The sequence below is a fragment of the Mastacembelus armatus genome, chromosome 3, assembly GCF_900324485.2.
Source record: "Mastacembelus armatus chromosome 3, fMasArm1.2, whole genome shotgun sequence".
Lineage (NCBI taxonomy): Eukaryota > Metazoa > Chordata > Actinopteri > Synbranchiformes > Mastacembelidae > Mastacembelus > Mastacembelus armatus.
Genome location: NC_046635.1, coordinates 14,319,389 through 14,346,949, shown reverse-complemented (window position 1 = coordinate 14,346,949; position 27,561 = coordinate 14,319,389). Strand labels below are relative to the sequence as shown.

The 27,561-nt window shown below is 41.7% G+C and overlaps 2 protein-coding genes across 3 annotated transcripts in view; both read left to right on the top strand.

Moving 5' to 3' along the window:
• Positions 1-2,872, top strand: part of rnaset2 (ribonuclease T2) — a 29,214-nt gene extending 26,342 nt beyond the window's left edge. For both annotated transcript variants that reach the window (XM_026320478.2, XM_026320479.2), the window contains 3 exons: positions 2,071-2,116; positions 2,247-2,321; positions 2,512-2,872. In XM_026320478.2, coding sequence (XP_026176263.1) covers positions 2,071-2,116; positions 2,247-2,321; positions 2,512-2,706 — 316 coding nt within the window. In that variant the 3' untranslated portion in view covers positions 2,707-2,872. The remainder of the gene's footprint in view (positions 1-2,070; positions 2,117-2,246; positions 2,322-2,511) is intronic.
• Positions 2,873-5,840: 2,968 nt separating this feature from the next.
• The window catches only part of rps6ka2 (ribosomal protein S6 kinase, polypeptide 2), a 37,001-nt gene continuing 15,280 nt past the window's right edge, over positions 5,841-27,561 (top strand). Inside the window, exons 1-8 of the mRNA XM_026320592.1 lie at positions 5,841-5,945; positions 18,427-18,543; positions 19,344-19,425; positions 19,873-19,953; positions 20,608-20,687; positions 21,347-21,453; positions 21,537-21,574; positions 21,677-21,819. Of these exons, the coding sequence (XP_026176377.1) occupies positions 5,841-5,945; positions 18,427-18,543; positions 19,344-19,425; positions 19,873-19,953; positions 20,608-20,687; positions 21,347-21,453; positions 21,537-21,574; positions 21,677-21,819 (753 nt within the window). The remainder of the gene's footprint in view (positions 5,946-18,426; positions 18,544-19,343; positions 19,426-19,872; positions 19,954-20,607; positions 20,688-21,346; positions 21,454-21,536; positions 21,575-21,676; positions 21,820-27,561) is intronic.

Sequence of the window (27,561 nt, the reverse complement as noted above, 5' to 3'; positions counted from 1 at the left end):
AGACTCCTGGATCAAGACTAGGCTTTTTAAGTAAGGGTTTGATTACTGCAGTCTTAAAGGCCTGTGGTACGTAGCCTGATACTAGAGATAAATTTACCAAGTCTAATAAAGATGAGTTAATTAATGGCAGGGTGTCTTTAAGCAGTCTTAATCAGGATGGGGTCTAAGAGACACGTTGATGATTTAGATGAAGCGACAACTGATGTAAATTCAGAGAGATCTATGGGAGAGAAGCAGTCTAAACATAACTGAGGTGTTACAGATGATTCAAGAGCTACTGTAGTAGAAGATTCATTTATGGTAGGTATAGGAAACATCTGATGAATTTTATCTGTAATAGTTGTGATTTTATTTGTAAAGAAACTCATAAAGTCATCACTGCTGAGAGCTAAGGAAACACTGGGCTCAACAGAGCTGTGACTTTTTGTCAGCCTGGCTACAGTGCTGAAAAGAAACCTGGGATTGTACTTATTTTCCTCTGTTAGTGATGAATTAGTATGCAGTTCTGGCTTTACGGAGAGCTTTTTTTTATATGTTAATAGACTGTTTGTCCAGGCTAGATAAAATTCCTCTAAATTTGCGGAACACCACTTCCTTTCCAGCCTTTGTGATTCCTGCTTTAAGGTACGGATATGTAAATTGTACCATGGAGCTAATCTCCTCTGATTCACTAACTTCTTTTTCAGATGGGCCACAGTATCAAGCGTTGCACGCAGTGAGGCTACAGCACTGTCAACAACATGATCAATTTTGTAGGGAGTAGGATTGAGGCAGTTGCCCTCCACTGTGTTGGTACATGGCATAGATGTAAATAAAGATGGAATCATTTTCTTAAATGTATTAACAGATAAACATCAGATAAACATCTGCTGTAGTGGAATTTTCTTCCAAACGCTGCATGATCCTTCATCTTAAATTCAAAAGTTATTAAAGAATGATTTGACAAAATAGGATTATGGGGAAAAACTATTAAATGTTCAATTTCGATGCCATAGGTCAGAACAAGATCAAGGGTCTGATTGAAACAGTGGGTGGGTGGATGGCTAATCGAGCCAAGGCATGAGCCAAGCTATCACATCTTACATGCATTCATCAATGGTCTGTGATGCTTTATTGCATTGAGAGGTAAATTTTTAGTACCAGTCGAATGTGGCATCAAGGTTTGTGTAGTGTATTTTTATATCTGTGAATGTTTTCAGGTGGCTTTTATATGTAGGTTAGCTAACTTTGTTTTGTTAATTACACTAACAAACTGATATGACTCTGCTAGCCAATATACTGCAAAGCTAATTATAATATTTTCTTTTGTTTAATGTTTAGCTCTTACGTTGGTTAATTAACAAAGCTGTCAGACTTTTTATTCGACTGGGATACTATAGTGTGGAAGAAGGTACTGTGGTCAGATGAGGCTAAAACTAAAATGTGTGGCGCAACCCCAACACCTCTCACCCCCAGAACACCATCCTTACAGTGAAGCATGGTGGTCTGGTATCATGCTATGGGAATGTTTTTCATCAGTAGGTACTGAAAAACTGGTCAGAATTGAAGGAGTGATGGATGGTGTTAAATATAGGGAAATTCTTTAACAAAATCTGTTTCAGTCTGCCCAATAGTTGAGACTGGGAAGTAGGTTCATCTTCCGGCAGAACAGTGAACACACTGCTAAAGCAACACTCAGTTAGTTTAGGGTGAAACATTTAAATGTGTTGGGGTGGCCCAGTCAAAGCGCAGACCTCAATTCGATAAAGATTCAGTGATCTGACTTAAAGACTGCTGTACACCAACGAAACCCATTCAACTTGAAGGAGCTGGAGCAATTTTGCCTGGAAGAATGGACAAAAATCCCAGTGGTTAGATGTGCTAGTGTCAGAGGCATACTCAAAGAGGCTTGTAGCTGTAATTGCTGCAAAAGGTTCTAAACTGTATTAACTTTGGGGAGGGGGGGGGGGGGGGGGGGGGTAGTTATGCATATAAATCATTTGTGAATCAATGCATTTCAATTCCAGGTTGTAAGGTAAAGTATCTACACTTCAAAGCCTCAAATAAAAATTTCTATTTCTGTTATTTTAGCATCCTAAGGAAGTTTGACATCGTCCCATCAAAAAAATACTACACAGTAGGTGTATTTATATTTTAATGTCACATTCTTGTAAATTAAAATCTAAGGTATATGAGGATGAAATTGCCTCATAATAATAACGAGATGGTTGCTTTTTCTCTTCTCTCTGCTCTCTGTATGGCTGTAGGTTTCACAAATTGAAGGAGTCATCGAGAAGTTCTATGGCGTGAAACCTAAGATCCAATGTGTACATCCATCAAAGGTATAAACACTGTTTTTTGAATTTTATTTAATTAATAAAATCATAATCATCTGTTTGTGTTGCCTGTGGTCCTGCTTTTTAATTATGTTGGGGTTAATCTTTTGTCTGGTGCAGCTGTATGGAAGGTGGGTTTCAGATGTTGACTGCATGTCTGTTAAATTGTTAAACTCTATCATTCTATTTTTGACAGAATGCTGATTTCCAGATTTTGGGGCAGATTGAGATCTGTTTCAACCCTGACTTCATCTTGCTTGACTGTGAGAAACAGTTCATCATTGAAACAACATTTAATGGAGACTGGGACAATCGCATTGCTGTTGACAAGGCGTCTGGTTTCAGTGTTTGTGACCATGATCTGCCAGTGAACTACCCACCTCTACCATAAAACACAAACAAGAAACAATACACTACGAACCTATTTTAACATCTTCTTTTCCTTTTGGCTGCTCCCTTCAGGGGTCGCCACAGCGAATCATCAGCCTCCATTTAACCCTATCCTCTGTATCCTTCACACCCACACCAACTATCCTCATGTCCTCCTTCACTACATTATTTGTGATTTGCATATTTGATTTGGCTGAAATTTTAGGATGCCCTTCCTGACACAACCCTCTGCATTTACCCGGACTTGGGACCAGCAACATGAAGACACTGGATTGTGCCCCCCTGTGGTTGCATTATGAACCTATTTTTACATGCACATACAAAATGACATAGAAACAAATGCACTTTGCATGTTTGCCAGTTAAATTAGCATGAACACAGAAAAATTATTAGATTTTTCTTTAATGGTAATGACAATTTATGTCAATAGCTTTGCACAATCCATGTAGATTGGAAAAAATTGAGTTACACATGCAGGCCATGCACATACTTGAAAGTATACTTTGAGTGCATTGGTATCCTACAAAATCCAGGACACACACTTCACTACTACAGAGTGCATTAAATGAATTATGTACCTTCATGACCCTTGCTAGTAGATGAGCCCCACAGTGTACCCCATGATATTCCATGAGGTCAAGGCAGGCAGTTTATGTTTTATGCCATTGACCTGAGCTCTATTTGCAAGTGAGTCTTAGTTTGTGTTGTTGATAGTATTGCTGTCAAACCATAGTGTATATCTTATGGCTGAAAGTTACACAGTGGCAGGATTGTGTCTGCCCTCTCTTCTCATCCTTCATATACATATTTTGGCTTCAGCGCATTACATCCACTGTGGTTACACATGTTGCGGCTTTTCAGATCTGATCACAAAGCTCGAATTTTGAGTTTTCATCATCAGTCATCTACAAAAGATATGTTATTTATGGATCTGTGTTCAGCAGTATGTGTATTTGTGCCCTGTTTGCCGGTGATGTCTACTTAGTGTTATTGTGTAGATGTCAAACTATTGTCATGGGTGCACATTATCTTATACCATTTTTGTGTGCTTTTGTGCCACCTATCATGTACACAAATTATATTGGACAATATGCATATTTTCAGAGCTCTGGTCACAAGATCCACAACTTTTAAACAACAGTGCTGTTTTATACCATTCATATAAATGAGTGGATTATCTAACTTCTGAGGATTTTAAGAATATGTTAATATGTTTTTCTACATCCCTGGGTAGTCTGTTTCTATAGACTAGAAAGGAAATAGTTTATGGGTTATTGAGTAAAATTGATTTTGTTAATGACCTAACCTAAACATAACATATTGCATAAGATGTCACAGGTTAATTTTGCCACACATGCACTACACCTGTACAGATAAAATCTCTTTTTGCAGGGATAAATCAGTTGTTTTGGTAAACACTTTTTAATTCCTACTAATTATAGCTATGGTGGAAAAATGCTGTGGTGTAAAATTACTGAAATGAACACTTGTACAAATTTTTAATGTCAATAAATCATCCTGCATGTAGTTATTTTGTGCTCTAGTCATCAGTTATGGAACATGCATTATTAATGCATATTTATTTGCATTTTTAACAGGTGTATTACTGTATAAACTGTACATTGATATATTCAATTTATAAACATACCTTGGTGAATAAGTATATAAGAACTGCCTACCACAAAACAGGTGACAGGACTGTTTTAATAGTCTCATAACAGTACTGTATTTCTGTCTGTGTATCTGTCCATATCTACTGCATGAGTATGAATAATGTGATCTTCTTACAGGGCCTTAATCCTGCTGGGACAAAGACACCAGTCCATAATCCTGAATCTCCTCCCACAACACAGCACAGCAGATTGACTAAACACATCTGATTACATTTTCAATGGTGCTTAAATGCCCTGAAGTTTAGTGCTGCTCGCATCCTAGATGTGGTCCAAACATGGTCCTGTCTCACATATGAAAACACCAGCACTTTTTCGTTGTACCCCAAGTTTGGGGATCTCAATTAAAACGTCTGGGGTACATTTATGCTGGCAAAAAAAATCTGACACCTTATTTGAGGGGGAAAAAATACCCAGGTCACCTAAGGACACTGCCCTGCACCCATCTCTGCCACTTACCATGGTTTGTATTTCCATCTCACTGTCTGTTATGTAACATTGCAGCTCTGGAAAGCTGCTGATGTGACAGATTCAAATACCTACCCACACACCCATGTCCAGTGATAAACCAGATCAGCTGTAGTGTCTGTGATTGTTGTCCTTGCTCTGATCATCAGTGACTGTCGCACTACTGTCACACTTACTGTCCTCAATAGTTAATTGAATTCTGATGTTATTTCAGAGTATGAACCACAGTGTTTTATATCTACTGCTATGCTGCATATCTTTCGCTTTATTTTAGCAGATTTTTTCTTCTTTCTGTGTCTGTCATTGCATGTCATGCAGGAGCAAATGAAAAAGGACGGGACAGAGGGAGACAGCAAGAGGTAGTTGCTGTTCCACCATGTGACCTCGCCAGCTGTTGCTGCATGCTGGTGGAAGAAACACAGAGGGAGGTGAGGGGCAGGAAAGGGAGAATGAGGAAGGGAGGGGTCTGGAGCTCGCCGGGACTGGTGACAATCCCTTGTTCTGCAGAGAGAGAAAAGCAGCAGGGGATGAACAGACACATGCACGGCCAGAGACACGAGGAAGTAGCTCTCACACACCTCTCCTGATTCAGCAGAACAGATTTATTCGTCACCTCTCCCCTGCAGCATCCCGCAGCGAGCCTGCTGCATCCAATTAGACAATCCCAAACCCAGCAGCACCTGCCATGTCCGTCAGCCCGTGTGTCTGCGTAGATTAAGGTCTGTTTTGCGACTCTGCGTGCTTACTGGCGTCCACTGCAGCTGAAAGACGGAGAAAGAAGGGGACAGCGACGGGCTGAAACCCACTAGAGAGACGACCGGCGAATGTGAATGATGGGAAAACAAAAAAACGAGGACTGCACTGAGGATGTGCCAATCGCGCAACCGCGGTACAAATAGAAAACCAATTAAAGCTCTGTTTATGCAACTCTACTTTGGGATTCCCTGTAGGGAGATGTTCATCATTATGGGATAGATGCACAGTTCTGCCTGTTGCCATGGATACCAGCACGCGAAAATTCACAGTGCGGAGATGGTTTTCTATCTACCTGAAGAACAAGGCAGCAAGGAATAAGAACAGCACTGGCTTCTGTCAGCTAGAGGTTAGTCACTGTGTTGAGGTAGTTTGCTTAGCAGTAGGCCTACACCGATCTTTCATTTACTGACTCACGTGCGTGTGTGTTCGTGAGATTACAAAGGCCCAGACCGCAAGAAATAAACACAGACGGCAGCCGTTTCATATCAACTGTAGATGAGGATGTGTGTATGTGAAAAGCCTGCGTGCACATAGGAATGGGTGTGGAAAGAATGAGTGTTATTCGGCTAACCCTGGAGAGGTTCAGCAGTCATTCCAGCACGATCCCAGCTGTTGCTCTGCATGCCTGTCAAGAACCCAGAAAAGGGGGCAAAGAGACGTGTTTTGACAGAGAAAGTGGTGGACAAGTTATGTGGAACGCTAACAGGCAGACTAGCAGCAAAGCAGGCAGGTTGATGGATAAATGGATACAGACAGATTCATTCAGAGAATGGCCACAGCAGTGGAGATCTATTTATAACCCAAACAAACCAGCAGGAGAGGCAGAGAGGCAGTATGCTGTTTGCAGCACATCCACCTGCATTTTTGAATAAATCATAAATCAAAAACTCCCCCTCCCGTCCTCTTGTTCTTTGTTATTACTAAGTGCTGATTAATCAACTTGGCAAACTATCTACCTGTTTGTGTTATTGTCTCTCTGGTTGGCAAGTGTCTGAACGCCTGTGCATCTTTACCTGTTCGACTGTCTATTGCTCTGTTTCCTTCTGGTAGATAAGCATCACTGCTGTAACCTTGTTTAAATAATAAAACAGTAATTAATTACATAAAGCAAACAGCTACTGTGCTACTATTAATAGGCTGAAACTGTTTACCTGTTACACCCCAATCAGTGACATCACAGGAGGCAAACCCTAAATGTTTACCTCAATGTGCAAAACCCAATGCACTCTGCTCAGTGCCTAAATGCAGGTATTTCATTACAAGTCTTCGCTCAAATGCTGCTTACTCTAATCACCTCTGTACATGCAAAACTTAATCTCGAAAATACAGTTAGAGAGATAGGAAACATCTACAGGTTGACCAAACTGAGAGTGGATATAGAGCTGAGTATCATCAGCGTAAAAGTGATAGCTAAGGTTAAAAGATCTTAGTAGCTGACCAAGGGGGAAAATATAAATGGTGAAACGCAGTGGTCCAAGAACTAAGTCCTGAGGGACACCAGTTAAAACAGGGTTCACAGTTATACAGTTACAGTAATGTAGCCTTGAAGTAACAAATTCATGGAATAGTTTTTCTGCATCATTTTGAGACATGATGTTCCTAATTTTGGCAATATTGTGCAAGTGATACAAGGCAGTTCTAGAGATTTGTTTTATGTGTTAATTAAAGGACATGTCCTGGTTAAAAATAACTCCAATGTTTTTCACAGTAGTGCTGGAGGCCAGGGCTATGCCATCTAAAGTAGCTATAATTTTAGAAAAGTTATTTCTAAGGTTTTTAGGCCTAACTCCTGTTTTCTCTGAATTTAAAAGTAGAAAATTACTGGTCATCCAGGCCTTTATGTCAGTTAGACACGCTTGAAGTCTGGTTAACTGGTTTGTATTAATACGTTCCATCGATAGATACAGCTGAGTGTCATCTGCATAGCAGTGGTAATTAATAGAGTGCTTCCTAATGACATTGCATAAAGGAAGCATGTACAGGGTGAACAGAATCGGTCCTAGCACATGTTAAGGCGTGTTCTTTTGTTGAAAAAGCAGAGGAAAAGACTTCTTTCAGAAATATATACCTTTAATTGAATTTCCAAAAAACTTGTACAAGGATCTTCTCCTGTGTTGAAAATCGCAGCCAGCAAGCTGTTAATCTGCAACCAACCCCACAGAAGAGAGATGCAGAACAAAGGAAAACATAACATTATATTGGCAGCTAGAAGTCACATCTTATTGGTTGACTACAGGTGGGGGAAGTCGCGGTTTTAGACTTGACTCCACATCGTGATAGTCGGGCCAGTTCTCCCCCCCGCCCCTCCCAATCTTCAGGTCAGCGTCCGGCTGTGAAGACTAGGAAGTTAGTTGTAAATGGCCAGCCAACATTTCCTTATAAGGAGTTGTCTACTATCTGTCTATTGTTTAACGGTCTCTGGGCGTAGTCCCTTCTGCCAGTCACAGTCTCTGTCCAGTCACACTATATTGTACAACACATTCTTTAATACATGCCACCAGTAAAAATTCACACAAATATAATACTAAATGAGTAAATGTAAACCATAGTTTTCCATCTGCAGAAGCCTTCACCTTCCCTATCCACTCTGTATGTCTCTTCACACAGTGGAGACAATGCTTTTAACCTTTCTCCTTTCTGGCATTCCAGGCCTGCACAACTCCTCACAACAATGTAAACACAAATAATATTAATAATGCAGCTAAACATAATGCTATGCTAAATGAATAATACATTTTTTCCCAACACACAGAACCTTGTGGAACTCCATAACTAACTTTTGTGCGTGTGGAAAGTTCATCCTGGACATGAACAAACTGGAATCTGTCCGATAAATAGGATGGGAACCATTTTAATGCTGTTCCTCTGATATCAGTCACATGCTCCAATCTCTGTGATAAGATGTTGCGGTCAATAGTGTCGAATGCAGCACTAAGGTCTAGGAGGACAAGTATAGAAACAAGTCTAGCCTTGAGGTAACAAATGCATGGACTAGTTTTTCTGCATCATTTTGAGACAGGATGTTCCTAATTTTTGCAATGTTGCGCAAGTGAAAGAAGGCAGTTCTAGAGATTTGTTTTATGTGTGAGTTAAAGGACATGTCCTGGCCAAAAATAACTCCAAGGTTTTTCACAGTAGTGCTGGAGGCCAGGTTTCATAGATAGATACAGCTGAATGTCATCTGCATAGCAGTGGTAATTAATAGAGTGCTTCCTAATGACATTGCCTAAAGGAAGCATGTACAGGGTGAACAGAATCGGTCCTAGCACAGAACCTTGTGGAACTCCATAACTAACTTTTGTGCGCATGGAAGGTTCATCATGGACATGAACAAACTGGAATCTGTCTGATAAATAGGATTGGAACCATTTTAATGCTGTTCCTCTGATATCAGTCACATTGTAGGTAAGAAACCCAGATTGTCGGCTCTATCAAACTGGTTCGATCTTTGGCACTATCGTCACCTCGGTGTGTCGCCAGAACACCACTTAAAGCCCCGATATCCCCAAGGATAAATGAGAGTCGCGGAGTTGCAGTTAAGGCATTTAATGATCCAATGACATAGTCTATCAGGACATGTATATTTGTGGTTTTCCTTGTCGTCCTTTATTTGACGGGTATTTTATGTAGTTATCGTATATTTTTGCGTCCAACTCGCATGGCGAAAACGGGCTACACTGTGCAAATTATTAATTAAAGAGTTTACAGGTTTCCACATACAACCGCCTTCTAATAACAATAGTAGAGACAACAATAATACGTACAGGTCATTTACGCACAAATCAAATATCGCTATTACAACTGCAGACATGCACCGCACCACAACCGAACTGCACACCAGGGGAGTGACGTCAGCACATCAAGCGTGACCTTAAAGAGCCCTTATGTGCGAAAAGGTGACACTATAATAGGCACTTTGGGGCCTTTTCTACAGCCGCCCCCGAATGTATGTAGTACATTTGTTCATTAAGAAAGGCAACAAAGTCTTAGGCTTGTGATGAACTTGGAGAAGTAGATCCGTCATCATCTTCTCCAGATGGAAGTGCAGGCAGGACAACCAGCCTGGCTACTGGTCGTGTGTAGACTTTCTCTTTCACTTTCACATCAGCTGACCTAATGCGTCCATCAGGACTGGGATGAGTTTTAATCACCCTCCCAATGGGCCAGAGGGCCCTGGGAAGCTGTGGATCAGCGATCATCACAACAAGGTCCTTGGCAATGTCGGATGAGGTTCCCTGCCACTTCTGACGGGCCTGCAGACTCGGTAGGTAGAGCCTGATGAAACGTGACCAGTGGTCAGCCAAAACTTGAGTATGTCTCCATCTGCGGCGACTCAGGAGCTCGGTTTCTGGATACACTATCTGAGGTAAAGATCCATCAGGCCGCCCCATCAGGAGAACATTGGGAGTCACTGGATCCGGGTCTCTAGCATCCGGAGACACATAGCCCAAGGGTTTACTGTTCAGTATTCCCGCCACCTCAATCAGTACAGTGTGAAGCACTTCTTCAGGGACTGGTTGAGCACCCACTGTGGCATAAAGGGCACTCTTCACTGAATGGATCTCTCTTTCCCACACTCCTCCAAAGTGAGGGGCACCTGGGGGGTTAAAGCGAAAGAGGATCTTCTGTGGAGCAAGTAACTGCTGAATTTCAGGAGCCATTCTCAAGAAGGTCTCACGTAGTTCTCGTTCTCCTCCCCTGAAATTTGTCCCTTGATCAGAGAACAACTCAGCAGGTGTCCCCCTACGGTCGAAGTGACATCAAGAAAGCATCTGCGTCAATGGTGGTGAGAAGATCCAAGTGCACTGCCCTGGTAGTGAGACACTTGAATATAATCCCCCATCTCTTCTCCCGGGGTCGACCCACCATGACTTCAAAGGGGCCGAAGCAGTCCATCCCTGTAGAATAGAAAGCAGGTTTGAAAAAGCGTAGTCGGGCATCCGGCAGGTCCGCCATCTTTGGTACCGAAGGGCGCGCTCTCCACCTTTGACAGTCAGCACAGCTATGCTGGTAGCGCCGGACTGCTTCACGTCCACGCAGGATCCAGAAGGAGCGTCTAAGTTCAGCGAACACTCACTCTGGACCGGGATGGTGGAGATGACTGTCAAAATCTTGTATCAGAAGTCTAGTTACTGGATGACTGGGATCTAGAATAACTGGATGAAGTACCATCAGTGCTAGATCTTCTGATCGACGAAGTCGTCCCCCAACACAGATGAGTTCTCCTGCGTCATCCAGTTCTGGGGACAGAGGTAGAAGACGACTGTGCCTTGAGACTGGTTTCCCATCTTTCAATAGGTTGTACTCCTCCTGAAAACTATCCATCTGGGCCTTCTGAAGGATCAGCCTTTCAGCTTGCTTATAGTCCTCAGCTGTAGGGTGTTCATTCTGGTTGGCTGCCCCATGTAACCCCTGCACTGTTAATTCTAGCATTTCACTCCAGGACCTATAATGTCCATTGCTCCATCTGTTAGGGACAACAAGGTCCCTCAACTTTTTCCACCGTGTCAAGTCATCTGTAGGGTTCCTTGCCGAGTCAACGTACTTCCAGAGGTGTCTGTCAGTCAGTTCCTGTATCTCAGCCACACGAGTACCAACAAAGACCTTGAATCTGACCTCAGCCATGTCAGTACCGTTGTGGAATCAGACCACAGGATGATTTGATGGATTTCAAGGGTAAGCTCCTTCTCCAGCACCTGGGAAAGCTGGGCACCGGTGAGCGCAGCACAGAGCTAATCGGGGCATGGAGTGAAATCGTTTGGGAGCGACCCTAGAGCGGGCCATCACGAATGATAGATGCACTCCTCCATGTCTCTCAGTGGTTCGGAGGTATGCCACCGAGCCGTAAGCTTTTTCGGAGGCATCACAAAAGATGTGAACCTCTCTGTGGCAACCAGAGACAAGGTGCTTCGCCTCTTCCACAGTAGGGAAGCTCTGAAGGCAGTTATCAACATAAAAACATCTCTCGACTGAGAACCTCTCGTCATCACCAGGCTGGCTATTGTCTATGACGTGGCGCTGCAAGGCGAACGTAGCACAGCAGGGGCTACATGTCGTTCCGAATGGTAGCACCCGCCATTCATAGACTGCTGGAGGCTTTCCATTCCTGCCATCCCGCCAGACAAATCTTAGAAGAGCACAATCCTCAGGTAAGAGGCGAACTTGGTGGTACATGCCTCTGATGTCTCCACTAACAGCCACTGCATGCTCTCGGAATCACAGCAGGACACCCAGGAGTGACGCCCCTAAAGTCGGCCCCGGCAGCAAATAATCATTCAAGTTCTGCCCTCTATACTGGAAGGAACAGTTAAAGACCAGTCTGTTCTTGCCATTATGGCTCACCATGTGATGAGGGATATACCATGCTTCACCACCTTCTGCCACTGGTGGCCCAGAATCACACTCGATGACAGAACCAGCCTTGATGAGCTTCACCATCTCCACTTGGTAAGCTTCTACTCGTGCAGGATCTCTAGCTAGTCTCCTCTCTACACTCCGTAGACTTGGCATAACAGCCTCTTTAGCAGCCTGCAGCAGTGACATGCCACTAAAGAGCCCTTAAAGAGCCCTTACGTGCGAAAAGGTGACACTATAATAGGCACTTTGGGGCCTTTTCTACACACATGCTCCAATCTCTGTAATAAGATGTTGTGGTCAATAGTGTCGAATGCAGCACTAAGGTCTAGGAGGACAAGTGTTATGAAACTGGTGTGTGATGGTGATGAAGGAGGAGGTGAGGACCCAAGTGTTGGACACAAATGAGTTTTATTTTCCCTGGATCATCCAGGGCTCAGACAAAACAACACAAATCTTCTCCGCCACTCGGCGGGCAGGCAGGCAGGCAAAAAACAGAAACGCCACTTGGCGTACAGGCTGACGGGCAAAAACAGAAACGCCACTAAGCGTAACAGACACAAAATAAAAACTCCTTATTCTTCTGCAAACATGCATCACATGCATCAAACATTAATGCTCCGACAAGAAACAAAGGAAAGCAGGAGATATATCTAGACAGAACTCAAGACTAATAAACACAGGTGAAAGTAATCTTACTAATGAACACAAAGCTACCCCTGATAAACACAGGAAAAAACAGGAAATCAACCAAAATAAAAGTCCAAAACCGGAACTCAAACTTAACTTCATGACAACAAGTATAGAAACAAGTTCATAATCTGAGGCTAAGAGAAGATTGTTGGTGACTTTTAACAGTGCTGTTTCTGCACTATGATGTGCTCTAAATCCTGATTGAAAATCTTCAAATAGTTCATGTCTGTGGTCACATAGCTGCTTAGCAACAGCTTTTTCAAGGATTTTAGAAATAAATGGTAGGTTGGATATTGGTCTATAATTAGCCTGGGCTCCTGGATCACGACTAGGCTTTTTGAGTAATGGTTTGATTACCTCAGTCGTAAAAGCCTGCGGTATGTAGCCTGTTACTAGAGATAAATTAATCAAGCCTAATAAAAATGAGCCAACTAATGGCAGGGTGTCTTTGAGCAGTCTAGTCGGGATGGGGTCTAAGAGACATGTTGATGATTTAGATGAAGCAACTGTTGACTTGAATTCAGAGAGATCTATGGGAGAGAAGCAGTCTAAACATGACTAAGGTCTTACAGATGATTCAAGAGCTATTGTAGTAGAAGATTCATTTATTGCAGGTATAGGAAGCATCTGATGAATTTTATCTCTAATAGTTGTGATTTTATTTGTAAAGAAACTCATAATAACGTCATCACTGCTAAGAGCTAAGGGAACACTGGGCTCAACAGAGCTGTGACTTTTTGTCAGCCTGGCTACAGTGCTGAAAAGAAACCTGGGATTGTACTTATTTTCCTCTATTAGTTGTTATGATGTCATAACAATAAGTGATGAATGGTATGCAGTTCTGGCTTTACGGAGAGCTTTTTTATATGTTAACAGACTGTTTTTCCAGGCTAGATAAAATTCCTCTAAATTTGCGGAACACCACTTCCTTTCCAGGGTGTGAATGAAACAGTTGGTGGGTTTATTTACATTTTGAAAGAAACCAATTGAGTCTAATATTAAATTAAATGTAGTGCTGAGACTATTATTTTAAGCAACTACCTTAATGTTTAAATCTCCCACTATAATGATTTTATCTGAACTAAGCTCTAAATCAGATAGGAAGTCTAAAAATTCAGTTAGAAACTCTGAGTAAGGGACAGGTGAACGGTACATAGTGACAAGTAGAACTGGTTTCTAAAACGATTTTAGAAATTATATCTATTGTTCAGTGGCAAAGTATTTGCTAACAGGGTGAGACCATTTCACTTGTCTCTAGTAAGAATCTAGACCCAAAAATTATAAAGAATCATAATTTCTTTATGATTCAGTCGGGAGATTCAACACTCTTGAAACGACAGAAACAGAAATCTCACATCTAGCAGATTTAATACACGAGCAAGGGTCATCTTATCCAGGATGTCCTCATGGATCGTAAGTTTGACTTTCTGTGTTTAAATGAAACGTGGCAACAGCCCTGTGACTTTTCACAACTCAATGACTCTACTCCTCCTGGGTTTTGGTTTGTTTACATCTGTCAACCTCGTGGCTCAGGTCGCGGAGGAGGTCTCGTGATAATTTACCGCAAGAAGTGGAAAGTCCTGCCAGTGTCCATGCCTACCTACAGCTCATTCGAATGTTTAGTGTGTAAACTGCCTGGACCCACTCCCACCATCACTGCTACAGTTTATCGTCCCCCTAAACCACACAATGACTTCTTAAATGACTTTGCTGCCTTACTCATCTCTCCACTCTCTCACCTAATGTAACATTGCTGAGAGACTTCAACATACACATGGCAGTCGTGGATAGGGAGTCTGACTTGTAACCCGAAAGTTGCGGGTGTCAGGACCGGCAGGAATTGTAGGTGGGGCAGAGTGAATAGCCAGCGCTCTGTCCACCTTCAATATCATGACTGAAGTGAGACCCTTGAGCAAGGCACCGGACCGGACAGGCTCCGGGTGTGTGTTTACGGTGTGTGCACTTTGGGATGGGCACAAGTGAGCACAAATTCACAAGTCAAGTTGGCTACACAAGTCACTTTGACTTTGACAATACTAATCTTCCTCTCACTAGAGACTTCTCTTCATGCCTTGAAAGCTTTGGATTCAATCAATACTGTGATCTCCCCACTCATACTAAAGGACATACTCTGGACTTAATCTGCAGTTCTGGTCTCATTCCCTCCACCTGCACAGCTGATGAACTCCACCTGACAGGTCATTTCCTCGTCTCATTCAATGCAACACTCTGTCTCTTCATAACCAAGTCACCTCGCCTCATCTCATTCCGAAATATTAAGGACATTAACATTGATACCCTTGTTTCCTGTATTGACACAATATTGTGATCTCTGACAACTTATCCTCCCCGGATCATTTGGTTTCTCTATATAATAATGATCTACACAATATTCTCAACTCTCTTGCTCTCGTGAAAACTCGGTCTGTCACCTTCTGTCATTCTACCCCCTGGTATACCCCTGAACTCCGGTCACTGAAGGCAAAAGGTCAACAACTTGAGTGACTCTATCATAAATCTGGTCTCACTATTCATAAGGAAATGTACAAATCTCACATACTTCACTATAAGGACTCCGTTAATCAAACTAAATCTACTTACTACTCTGGTTTAATCTGCTCCAATGAAGGCACTGTTTTCACTGTTCAACAAATTCTTCAACCCCCTGACTCCTCACCCCTTCACCTGTACTCCACTGACACTTGTAATTCAGTAATACAATTTTTCATTGAGAAAATTCACAATATCCACCAGCACCTAAGACCTGTTTCCCTGCCTCTCCCTCACTCTGAACTACCTGTGCACTGTCAGCCGTTTTCCAGTTTTCAACTTCCTGATGCCTCAGTGAATGCAGACCTCATTCATCAATCCAAGCCCTCCACATGTCACCTCGATCCCAACCCCACTGCCTTGGTCAATTCCTGCATCTCCTCTCTGCTCCCATGCATATCTGCCATCATCCATTCCTCTGTCACCACTGGAATTTTCCCCTCACATTTCAAATCTGCAGCTGTCACCCCAATTCTGAAAAAACCTGGTTTGGATCCCAACAATTACAATAACCTCTGCCCCATCTCTAATTTCCCTTTACCTGATCTGCTGCTTGATAGATTAGAAACGTGGGTGGGAGTTACTGGGAGATACTCTAGTGTTAAATTGGCTAAAATCTTACTTACAAGATAGAGACTATTTTGTCTCACTTGGTAATTACGAGTCCGAGCGAACAAAAATTAAATGTGGGGTTCCTCAAGGGTCTATTCTTGGTCCTCTCTTATTCAATATCTACATGCTGCCCCTTGCTCAGATTCAATATCTACATGCTGCCCCTTGCTCAGATTATTGAATACTACAACACTGACTACCATACCTATGCAGATGACACCCAACTTTATATATCAGTATCATCTTATGATTATAGTCCTCTAATCTCATTATGTGAGTGTATTAATCAAGTCTTAAATCAAGTTTTGGCCCCAAAAATGAAAGGTCAAAGGTCATTGCTCACCTTGATTCCATGTCATTGAAAGCTACAAATCAAGCCAGAAACCTTGGCGTAATCATTGACTCAGACCTGAATTTTAACAACCACATAAAATCCATGACTAAATCTTCCTATTACCACCTGAAAAACATTGCTAGCATAAAAGGTTTTCTGTCTAAACAAGATGCAGAAAAACCTGTTCATGCATTTATCTTCAGTAGGTTAGATTATTGTAATGGCTTGTTTACAGGTCTTAGCAAAAAGTCAATAAGGCAGCTGCAGCTAATCCAGAATGCTGCTTCCAGAGTCCTTACAAACACCAGGAAACTGGACCATATCACACCAGTTCTTAGATCACTACACTGGCTTCCCGTTACTCAAAGGATAGATTTTAAAATCTTATTGCTAGTTTATAAAGCACTAAATGGTTGTGGACCAAGATATATTCAAGATGTATTAGTTCCCTATGAGGTTTCCAGACCCCTCAGGTCATCTGGGACAGGTCTACTGTGTGTTCCCAGAACCAGAACCAAACAAAGTGGAGCAGCATTCAGTTACTATGCTCCTCACTTGTGGAACAAACTTCCTGAACACCTGAGGTCTGCTCAAACTGTCAGCTCATTCAAATCAGGACTGAAAACACTGTTGTTTACTGCTGCCTTCAAATAATTGTTCATCCTTGTTTTCTTAATGTGCTTTTACATCTTATTTTAATTTACTTTATTTGATTTAAATTCATTTTATGTTAAATGTCTTTGTTTTTAGATGCTCTTTTCCATGCTTTTAATGTAATAACGTGCCTTGTAAAGCACTTTGAATTGCGTAGTATATGAATGGTGCTATACAAATAAATTTGCCCTGCCTTCCACCCCTCTCTCTCACCAACTGCCTATCTGAAATAAAATCTTGGTTCACTTCAAACTTCCTAAGATTAAAGACTGATAAGACAGAAATTCTTCTTGTTGGTTAAAGTTAACAGCTTTTCCCTCAATATCGACAGCTCCTCAGTTTCCCCCTCCGCTCACGTTAAGGGCCTGGGTGTCATCCTTGACAGCTCATTATCATTTCAGTCACATATCAATAATATAACTCGGTCTGCATACTTCCACCTTATAAACAATCATCTCTGCCCCTCCCTTACCGTCCATTCCACCTCAATCCTTGTCCACAGCCTCGTCACCTCCTGTATAGATTATTGTAATTCTCTCCTCTATGGTCTCCCTCACAAATCCCTCCATAAGCTTCAACTAGTCCAGAACTCAGCCGCTCGTATCATCACCCAAACCCCCTCTTCTCACCATATCACCTCCATCCTACAAGATCTGCACTGGCTACTGGTCAAATTCAGAGTTGAGTTCAAGATTCTCCTCCATACATTCAAGGCCATCCTCCATACATTCAAGGCCATCCAAGGCCATCCCCCCCCCCCAGAGCTTTCAGTCGCTCTGCTCCCAAACTCTGGAACTCACTACCTTCAGACATCGCAAATCCAGACTCAAAACTCACCTGTTCAAAATATCATATTCCCTGTAACTGCACTGCTCCACGTTTGCTGTTCTTTTATTGTTTTATCAGTTTCTTATTGCCTTTGTTTTGTAAAGTGACCTTGAGTTTTTTGAAAGGTGCTTCAATTAAAATGGATTATTATTATTATTATTATTATTATTATTATTTACGTAAATGTGATACTTCTGTTTTTATCAACATTCCAAAAATTCTGTTTTCACTTTGTCATTAAGTGGTACTGAGTATAGATTAATAAGAAAAAAAATAATTTAAACAATTGTGGTATCAGGCTGCAACATAACAAAATTGAAAAAAGTGAAGTGGGTCTGAATACTTTCAGAATGCACTGTATGTAACACATTGGATTGGACAACTTTATAGGTGTGCCACATCCTGATAGCATCTCATACTTGATTGAAATTGGAGAGTAGAGTTCATAACATCTAAATTATTCTGACAGGTTGACTGAATTTCAGTATATTGTCACACTGACCAATCTGAGGTGTGCTTTGAGTTGGCAGTTGGTCATTCACTTCACTGAGCAGCCCAAATACGCCTAAAAAGGCAGCTTACACTGTACATCACCGCTAGCGACCTCAGGCCATAACTATTCAGAAATAAAATAAGGGCTCATGAATAACCAGCTCTCTTTCTGTGTATGTAAAGAGAATGGGATACTTTAAATGAATCAAAATCATTTAACAGGTCTTTTTTTTCCTTTTTTTGACTGCAGCCTTTTTCTTGGTTATTTGGTATATACCATACGAATTGACTTCTGCCTTCTTTCCTTTAGGATGACAGCATACTGAAAGAGATTGACATCAGCCACCATGTTAAGGAGGGTTGTGAAAAAGCAGACCCTTCTCAGTTCCAGCTTCTTAAAGTGCTGGGACAGGGCTCCTATGGGAAGGTACAGGATACACACTTCACACTGTACAACCATAAGCACTGAGATCCACATATCTCAAAATCACATCTCTTGTGAAAGATTATTGAGAGGAAGTAAGTACTCTTAAATCCATCTCATTAGAATGCGAGGACAGTTACAGTACAGTACAGAAAGTCAGTCAATAAGACCTGGCTCACCATCAGCATTAATTTAATAGCTATAATAAAAATAATATAAGTGATAGTTGGGGTTAAGGTCAAAGCTCTGTTTGAGACCGTCAAGTTTTTCCACACCAAACCAGAAAAATTATTGCATTATTGTTTCCTTTAGGATGACAGCATACAACACGTCAGTTATGGTGTTTATTGCATTGTGTCAGCTGAAAAGCAGAAGACTGCAACCAGTATATTGTAAAATCTTGTATGCTGTATCATGAGGATTTCCGTTAATCAAAACCAAGAAAACAATAAATAATATAATACATATAACAAAAAACAATAAATCTTAATCTTCATAAATCTTAATAATTCTATTGTCTTGATAACAGATACAGCATACAAAATGTGACTGGCTTGGTAACCTATAAATGTGTGACTTATTTTCCCAGATCCAATCCAGTTCTTTCGTTTAGTCCTTGTTTTATTGTTATCCATAATTACATACAACACCTGAATGCCATGCAAAAATCATTCACTCCTTACATGTGTTTTCATTTTTGAGTAATGTTGCTACAGTGGAAATTAAAATTGTTGCAAGCCACTGAAAAACAGTGTCAGAAAGTCTGATGATGGCAGTGATGGATGATGGTGATGACTTGTCAGGTGTTTCTGGTGAGAAAGATCAGAGGAGTGGACAGAGGACAGCTGTATGCCATGAAGGTCCTGAAGAAAGCCACACTAAAAGGTAAAACAGAAAAGGTGAAATGTGAGATAGAGTAAAATAAAGCACCAACCAGATAAACTGGTTTGTGCCAGATGGGATTATTGTAAACAAGGATGTACTGTAAGAGCAGGTTGCAATGAGAGGTCCAGATTTAGTGCCTTTGCACAGGCCTTAATCCTCTTAACCTGCACCCCTGAAATTTAAATAGCTATGGTCTTATTCTGTCAAGGAGACAGATGCTGCAATAACACTGTTACTGTAGTTTTCATTGCACAATACACCAGCAACACTGGGGGATGTGTCTAATTGAATTTACATTTTTCAGTTAAGTGAGTGCAGTTGGATCCTACACAAAGCATCGAGGTGTGGTATTAGGTTTATCTGCATTTTAAATAGAAAGAACAGAATGCAACAGTATTGAACAGATTGTACCTACCAGATTGTGATTGTACACTCCCTCCTTTCTAGTTCGGGATCGTGTGCGCTCAAAGATGGAAAGAGATATTCTGGCAGAAGTGAACCATCCATTTATAGTTAAACTGCACTATGGTAAGTCTGTGGTGCTGATCTAGGTATCTAGGTGCTAATTTGAATATGTGTCTGAAATCATGGTGTATTCTCCATTGTGTATCAAACTTTTGACAGGAAAACTGCAGAAACAAGGTTTAGGATTTTAAGTTCTACATAGAAGTTGGAGTCGTGCTTTAAAGCAATATGAGAGAGACTGACAGACTCCACTGGAGCATTTGGAGCTGCCCTAGCTCATTAGCTACTGTAATGCTGATTGTCCCACACCTGTGCTCTTTATATTGATTATGAACAGTACCTTTTTACATTAAATATCCATCCATCCATTATCTATACCCACTAATTCCAAACCAGGGTCACTGGGATCTGCTGGAACCTATCCAGCTCTTTTTGGGTGAAAGGCAGGGGTATACCTTGGACAGGTCACAAGTCCATCGCAGGGCCACACAAAGACAAACAACCTCACACACGCACACTCACTCCTGTGGGCAATTTAGAGTCACCAATCAGCCTAATATGCATGTTTTTGGACTGTAGGAGGAAACCGGAGTTCCCGCAGTAAACCCACGCTACATTAAATATATCCTCAAAATAACACACAATACCAGGCAACCCCAATACGGCAATACAGCTACAATCTATCATATGCTGTATAATGCCTGTTTGTGTGTGTAGCCTTCCAGACAGAAGGAAAGCTCTATCTGATCCTAGACTTCCTCCGAGGAGGAGACCTTTTCACTCGTCTGTCAAAGGAGGTAGGTTAACTACTGGGCTCCCTGGTTTTTTCCTTAGGTAGATTCTATTATAGGGCAATCATTAGAGTGAATATACTTGCCATCTCTCTCCTCGAGCCTCACCTGTGTTATTTTCATGCTGATACATTAACCTGCCAGTAAGGCAAATTTAGATACAACAGGAGCCATCCTTTAGGTCTTGAAACATATAAATGTTCAATTTGTAGTTGTGACAGAGCTAGTGGTATCTAGTGGTGAAATTGCAGAACGCAACATTCTGAGCAGCCCTCACATTCCTCCCCTCCTTTAAAACAAAATGTGATTCCCTGTCTAGAATCTGTTTGGTTTGTCCATTCTAGGCTACTGTAGAACATGGTAGTACAACAAGGCTGCCTCTGTGAAAGGAGACTCACTCCCTATATAAAAGGCCCATTCTAAGATTAAGAAAATGAAACAGTTGGTATTTTCCAGTGGTTACACACTAATGACAACATATTTATGACTACTATATTCCCTTTCTGCTAATACATTGCTCTAAATATTAAACATGGTACCTTTAATTATTCCATAATCTGTTCACTGATGTGGGTTTTGTTTTGTTAGATTGAATCCAGTTCTTTCTTTTTGTACTTGTTTTACTATTATATACTCCTTCTTATCCAAGTCCTTATTTATTCTAGGTAATGTTTACAGAAGAAGATGTGAAGTTTTACCTTGCAGAATTGGCCCTGGCCTTGGACCATCTGCACAGTCTGGGGATCATCTACAGAGACCTCAAACCTGAAAAGTACTAAGTTGTGAAGGCTCCCTTTTTTGCATCCAGTTATAATGAATTTTATTATGAATTTTAATGTTCTTTTTTCCGCACAGTATTCTTCTGGATGAAGAAGGACATATAAAGATAACTGGTCAGTGTATCCAGATGAAAAGAGTCTGTAGTTTTTTTTTATTAGTTTTTCTGTCTTAATTTGTGTTTCATTTGACATTATAACCTCCGTCTCTCTGTTCAGACTTTGGATTGAGTAAGGAGGCCATTGACCATGACAAAAGAGCATATTCCTTCTGCGGAACAATAGAGTACATGGCTCCAGAGGTTGTAAACAGGAGAGGGCATACACAGAGTGCTGACTGGTGGTCATTTGGTGTTCTTATGGTAAGAACGTTTTAATCTTAGAACAGTATTTATTTTGGCAGCCTATTTCTGACATGCACTTTTTCCTCACTTTGTTTACTGACTTGTTTTATCTGATCGTGCTGTCAAAAACAGCAGTTGTCTCAAGCAGATCTGATGCAGCTAGTCACGGGCTTCATTAGTTGCGCCAGGTCACATCAAATATATGGCTAGGGATTTGTTGAGTGTCATGTTTGATTGCTTGTTTGAAATTTGTCAAAAGAATTGTCAAAAAAAACTAAGAAGAGATTGTAGCCTTTCCCAACAAGGAAGAAGCTACAAAATGATAGCAAAGGCACTCAATGTTCCTAGAGAAACCATCCATCCATCTTCTATACCCGCTTTTTTCCTGAAAGCCAGGGTCACAGGGATCTGCTGGAGCCTATCCCAGCTCTCTCTTGGGTGAAAGGCAGGGGTACACCCTGGACAGGTCACCAGTCCATCGTAGCTAGAGAAACCATTCAAGCATAATTTAAGTTCAGAGTTAAAGTAACAGGTAACAGCAAAAAAACAAAACAAAAGAGATTTCTGACAAAGCAAGTAAGGGAAAACCTTGAGTGACTGCAAAAGACCTGGAGCAAGACTTGGTGGCAGCAGGCACTGTGGCTTCAGTTTACAAAGTAAGGCACATACTAGTCACTGAAGGTTTCCATGCCAGAACTCCAAGATGTAAAAAGCAGAAGAAAAGTCAGTGCCAATAGGCACAAAATCATATAAATACACCACAGAAGTTTTAGGATTCTGTTCTATGAAGCAATGAAAAAAAAAAACAACAACTTTTCAGGCCTAGGCATCAATGGAATGTCTGAAAGAAGACAAATGAAGAATATGCTGAAAAAAATATCCTGCTTACAGTGGAGCATGGTAGTGGCTCAGTGGTGCCCTGGGGCTGCTTCCTCTGGCACACGAAATCCACAGCATGTAAAAGGCAAGATGGATTCATTTAAGTATCAAGGCCTCCTAGGAGATAACATCATGCATTCAGGGAGGAAGCTAAAGCTTGGACATCATTGGGCCTTCCAACAAGGCAATGGTTCCATGCACACCTGGGTCCACCAATGACTGAGTGCAGAAAAAGTCCTGGAAGATTCACAGTCACCTATAGAAAATCTCTTCTTGAAGAAGGCTGCAGCACACCTAAGAATGTTAGTGAACTGGAGACCATTTGAGACTGCAGAAGTCATTAAAAGTTCCATTTTGTGTTGAATTTGCTGGAATCACTTGTAACATTAGTTATGTTGAGATACTTAATTTGTTATTGTTTGATTTGTTCATTGCAAACAGTTGAAAGTTTGGAAATTTTATTGATACGCCTAATTTTAAAACAGTGCTTATAGAAAAATCCATTATTGCAGTTACATTTAATGTAAAACATTATGATACAGCCTTAAAAATGGTGCTAGAAAGGATTGGCATGTTTGTATTGGTGCCAGATGTGTTGCCACTCATAAAAATATGGAGGCTATCTTATGTGCTTCATTAGTCTTCGACAGAACAAGTTATCTCTTTTTCTGTATTTTGATTTTATTTTCTGTTATGGAATGTCGATATATGTCACTCATAATAAAAGCTCTTTAATAATGATGTTTTCTACTATAAAATTCATCATTGCAGACTGCATATATATTTTGTTTTTTGTTGTTGGTTTAGTTTTAAAAAGTGCTGCAATCCATTATCTCCTGGATTTTTTTCTGTGTTTTGGCCTATATTTAGATTTCCTGTGGTGGACTTTTATTTTGGTTTCCAAGTTCCTGTCTCGCCTGGGTTAGTTTATAAATAGCTTTATGTTTCAATATCATGATTTGTTATCATGAACACTTTGTTCATTATTATTCTGAATATGTTCTATCAATCAAAATGTATTTATATAGCATATAAACACAATTGTCCAAAGTGCTTCACAAGAAATGAAAACATGTAAATACAACATAAAATAAACAGATCAGATAAGAAAAAGATAAAAGAAGGTCAAGTCAATTTTATTTATATAGCACATTTAAAAACCAAAGTGACCCAAAGTGCTTTCCTGACAATATGGAGGTGAGGCAGGTGCAAATATACAAGGTAGCTGCAACATTCCAAAAAAAAAAAAAACAGCACACACCTGGCCCACTGGGCCAGCAGAAGCAGGTCATCGAGGTAAAACAGGACTCTCATTCCCTGTCTCCAAAGGGGCTCCAGTGCCATCTCAACGCACTTGGAGAAAGTTTGGGGAGCCAGCGAGTTCCCAAAACAACAGGCGGTTGTACTAGTAGCTGATTCCCTGGAAACAGAAGTGCAAGAATTCCCTGTGTTGGAAACACACGTCCTTCAGAGGTATTGACATGAACCAGTTGCCCCGGTAAACACACCGCAAGAGCTGGGCCATCGTGAGCATGTGAAATCTCCTGACCTGCCTCAATTTGTTGAGCCGTGTCAGTACCAGGACAGGCCTCATCTCTCCTGATTTCTTGGGGACCAGGAAATAACGGGAATAAAATTCATAGGCCACATCCACCGATGGAACAACAGAAACAACAGATCTTGTATCTCTGTTAGCAACACCTGCACATGCACCAACAAGGGGAATGACAGAGGGGACATTTTTTCGGGATTCCCACAGGGAATCATGGGAAACAAAATTACAATTAATTATGATGGTCAGAAGGTCAGAGGAATCAGGTCGCCGTTGGGCCATATACTCCCAGCCCTGAGAAGGAGAAGCAGGAGAAGGTAAGGCTCCTATTTGAGCAAAGAGATTCACCCAACCTGCTTGTGAGAAACACCAAAGCCCAGGTCCGCATAGGACGCAAGTGGAATGTGGCACAGGCAGTGGACCAGGCCACAAACCAACTAAAGCACCAAGAGATAGTCGGGTGGCCACAGTCAGGAAGGACAGGCCTTGGATGGAGAATTGCACCCAGGATGTGGTCCAAAGCATCAAGGAAGGAGAGGAAAGACCTGGTGATCACTGAAGTGAAGACACGCAGGGTAGAGGCAAACAGTGAGAAGATGCCAACGACCCACCAGCAGATCCATTTTCTCCAGCAAGGGGAAGAGGGTCGAAGCAACAGCCAAAAGGAGTGGTCGCTCCTGTCACCAGGATCCGCTACCTCCAAGTGGAGGATGGTAGCGGATCTTGAACAGCAGTTGAAGTTCCCCACTGAGATCACCCAAACCTCTTTATGGCCTGACATCATCCTTTGGTCCACCCCTACTAAGACATGGTTGAGAGACATGGTAAGACATGGTTTCGAATTCGTCCTAGGGCTTTTCACCAATTGAGCTCAATTTTTGGTCAGCATCACCTAGACCCATGGGGCTGCAAAAGTTTTCCAAATTTTTTCGCTCACTTTCACGGTTTTCGTTCGCCTTCCAGCCGAGGTACGATTTTTGGCTCGCCACCATTTCTTCAACTTGTAATAACTCTCACACGCATTGTCGGATTTGAATCGGACCAATTGATGAATTGTAGTCCCTGCCACCCTGAACCCATGTGATTAAACTAAATCAAAATAGGCCCAATAGCGCCCCCTGTATAACTATTTGGAAATTGCCATTCAAACCAAAACATTTACTTTGTCAGAATTATACCAAATTTGGCACAGACATCCTTTAGGGAATCCTAATCATAAAAGCCAATTGGACCCATTCCCTATTTTCAATGCTGTTGCCTTGGCGATGACCAAATCTCGCCATTGATTTCCAATGGGAATTTTGCAAAATGTCCAGTTTTTGCACACCTGGTACTTGAGCGAACTCATCCGAGGGCTTTTGACCGAATGAGCGGATTCTTGGTCAGCTTCAACTAGACATGTGGGGCAGCTAAAGTTATCCACATTTTTTTGCTAACTTTTACAGTTTTCCTTTGCCGGACCCCAGATGTTGACCTATGTTTTGCCATCTTCAAATTGTGATAACTCACAAACGCATGGTCGGATTTCAATCGGACCAATTGATGAATTGTAGAGCCCACTGGCCTGAACCCATGTGACTTAAGAAAATCACTATAGATGCAATAGCGCCCCCTATGTACTTGCACTTACTTTGTCAGAACTGTACCAAATTTGGCACAAGCATCCTTCAGGGCATCCTCATCAAAAAGCCAATTGGACCAGACCCTATAGATGCAATAGCGCCCCCTATGTACTTACACTTACTTTGTCAGAACTGTACCAAATTTGGCACAAGCATCCTTCAGGGCATCCTCATCAAAAAGCCAATTGGACCAGACCCTATAGGTGCAATAGCGCCCCCTATGTACTTGCACTTACTTTGTCAGAACTGTACCAAATTTGGCACAGACCTCCGCAGGGGGCCACTCAAGGACGTGGTCTATTTGGGGGGGTGCGGTCTCCTCGGGGGAGGATATTGGGGGGGCGGCCAATTTTCAGGGGGTAGTCGATTAAGAGGGGAGGGCGCTCAGGGAGGCAGGGAAGATTCATGGGAGCACAAAGGGGGAGTACTCTGGGCAAGGCGGTCTCCTCATGGGGGTGGTCCGCTCAGGGGGAGACGCTTGCGGAGGTGGTTCGTTTGGGGAGGCGGTTCGTTCGGGGACGCGGTTCGCTCGAGGCGAGGGCCATTCATTGCCGCTTGCGGCTATATTTTCTCTTTATTATTATTCCGCCGTTTTTTGGTCGCTATGTAGTCCTACACTGTTCGACGTAGAAACGTTCATTCAAACACCGTCGCGTTCAGCTCGATGAGAGGGTTGCTTCTACTTTTTTCAGCGATATCTTTTATAATTTCCGACATATTCGAAGTTTTGTCGGAATTTTTTCCCATGGAAATGAACGGAGAGAACGTTAAAATCCCCTTCAACTTTGTCCACTTTCAGCTTTAACTGTGTCAGCATACTTTGAGCTAGAAACACCATTCAACCTTTAAACGGGTCAGAAGGCATTAATCTATAAGTCTTGAATTCAATTTTTGATATCAATTATGGTTTTTCTTTAATCGCAGTTTAAGTTTTATGGTTTTTTTTTCGAATTATCTGAATTTTACATTGGTGTGTATGGGAGAGAGCTAGAGTGGTGACATCATCGCTAGACTGGGAGAAGCTGTTAAAGTTTATGGAAAATTTTTCTCTCTAACTCGCCGTCACAGCCACAATTTTGCCGCTTCATACACCATTTTCTCCAAAGTAGTAGAGATTTTTGTCTTCTTTCAGGCAATGCTACTCTCATTTTGATAGGACCTACAGTTTTTCCACTTGATGGCCAAACAAACAGAGAATGACTGCTCAATCTCTCATTCACTCCCATTATAAAGAGCTCTATCATTTCTGGTGAAAAACACAAATGAAGGCTGTTTCTAACTCACCACCAATCCTTAATTTTTTGGAATATCTTCACAAAAAGTGGATCAGTCTCTTTGTTCAAGCCTCCTGGCACTGTTAGTGAAAGAATTATTTTGATAGGTCTTATAGTTTTTCTGTAATCCTCCATTTTGTGAGGTGAAGTTTTCTCAGCTTCTCCATTGTGCGTGTGTAAAATGCTGTGTCACTCCCCCTCCCACTCTGGGCTTAGGTCACCGCTATGGTGACAGCTCACAAAGCAATAGCAGAACAACAGCTGTCTGTGGTTGGAAACTAAGTGTTGGTTCTAATCAAACATTTACACAGAGACTTTCTTTTCTTTGTTCTAGGTTGAGCTCGTGACTTTTAGGAGATGCACACTCAATGCTATCCCCGGCTGCAGCCCCGAGTCTCACCCAGCACTCTTTATTTACACAGTGATGTGGTTA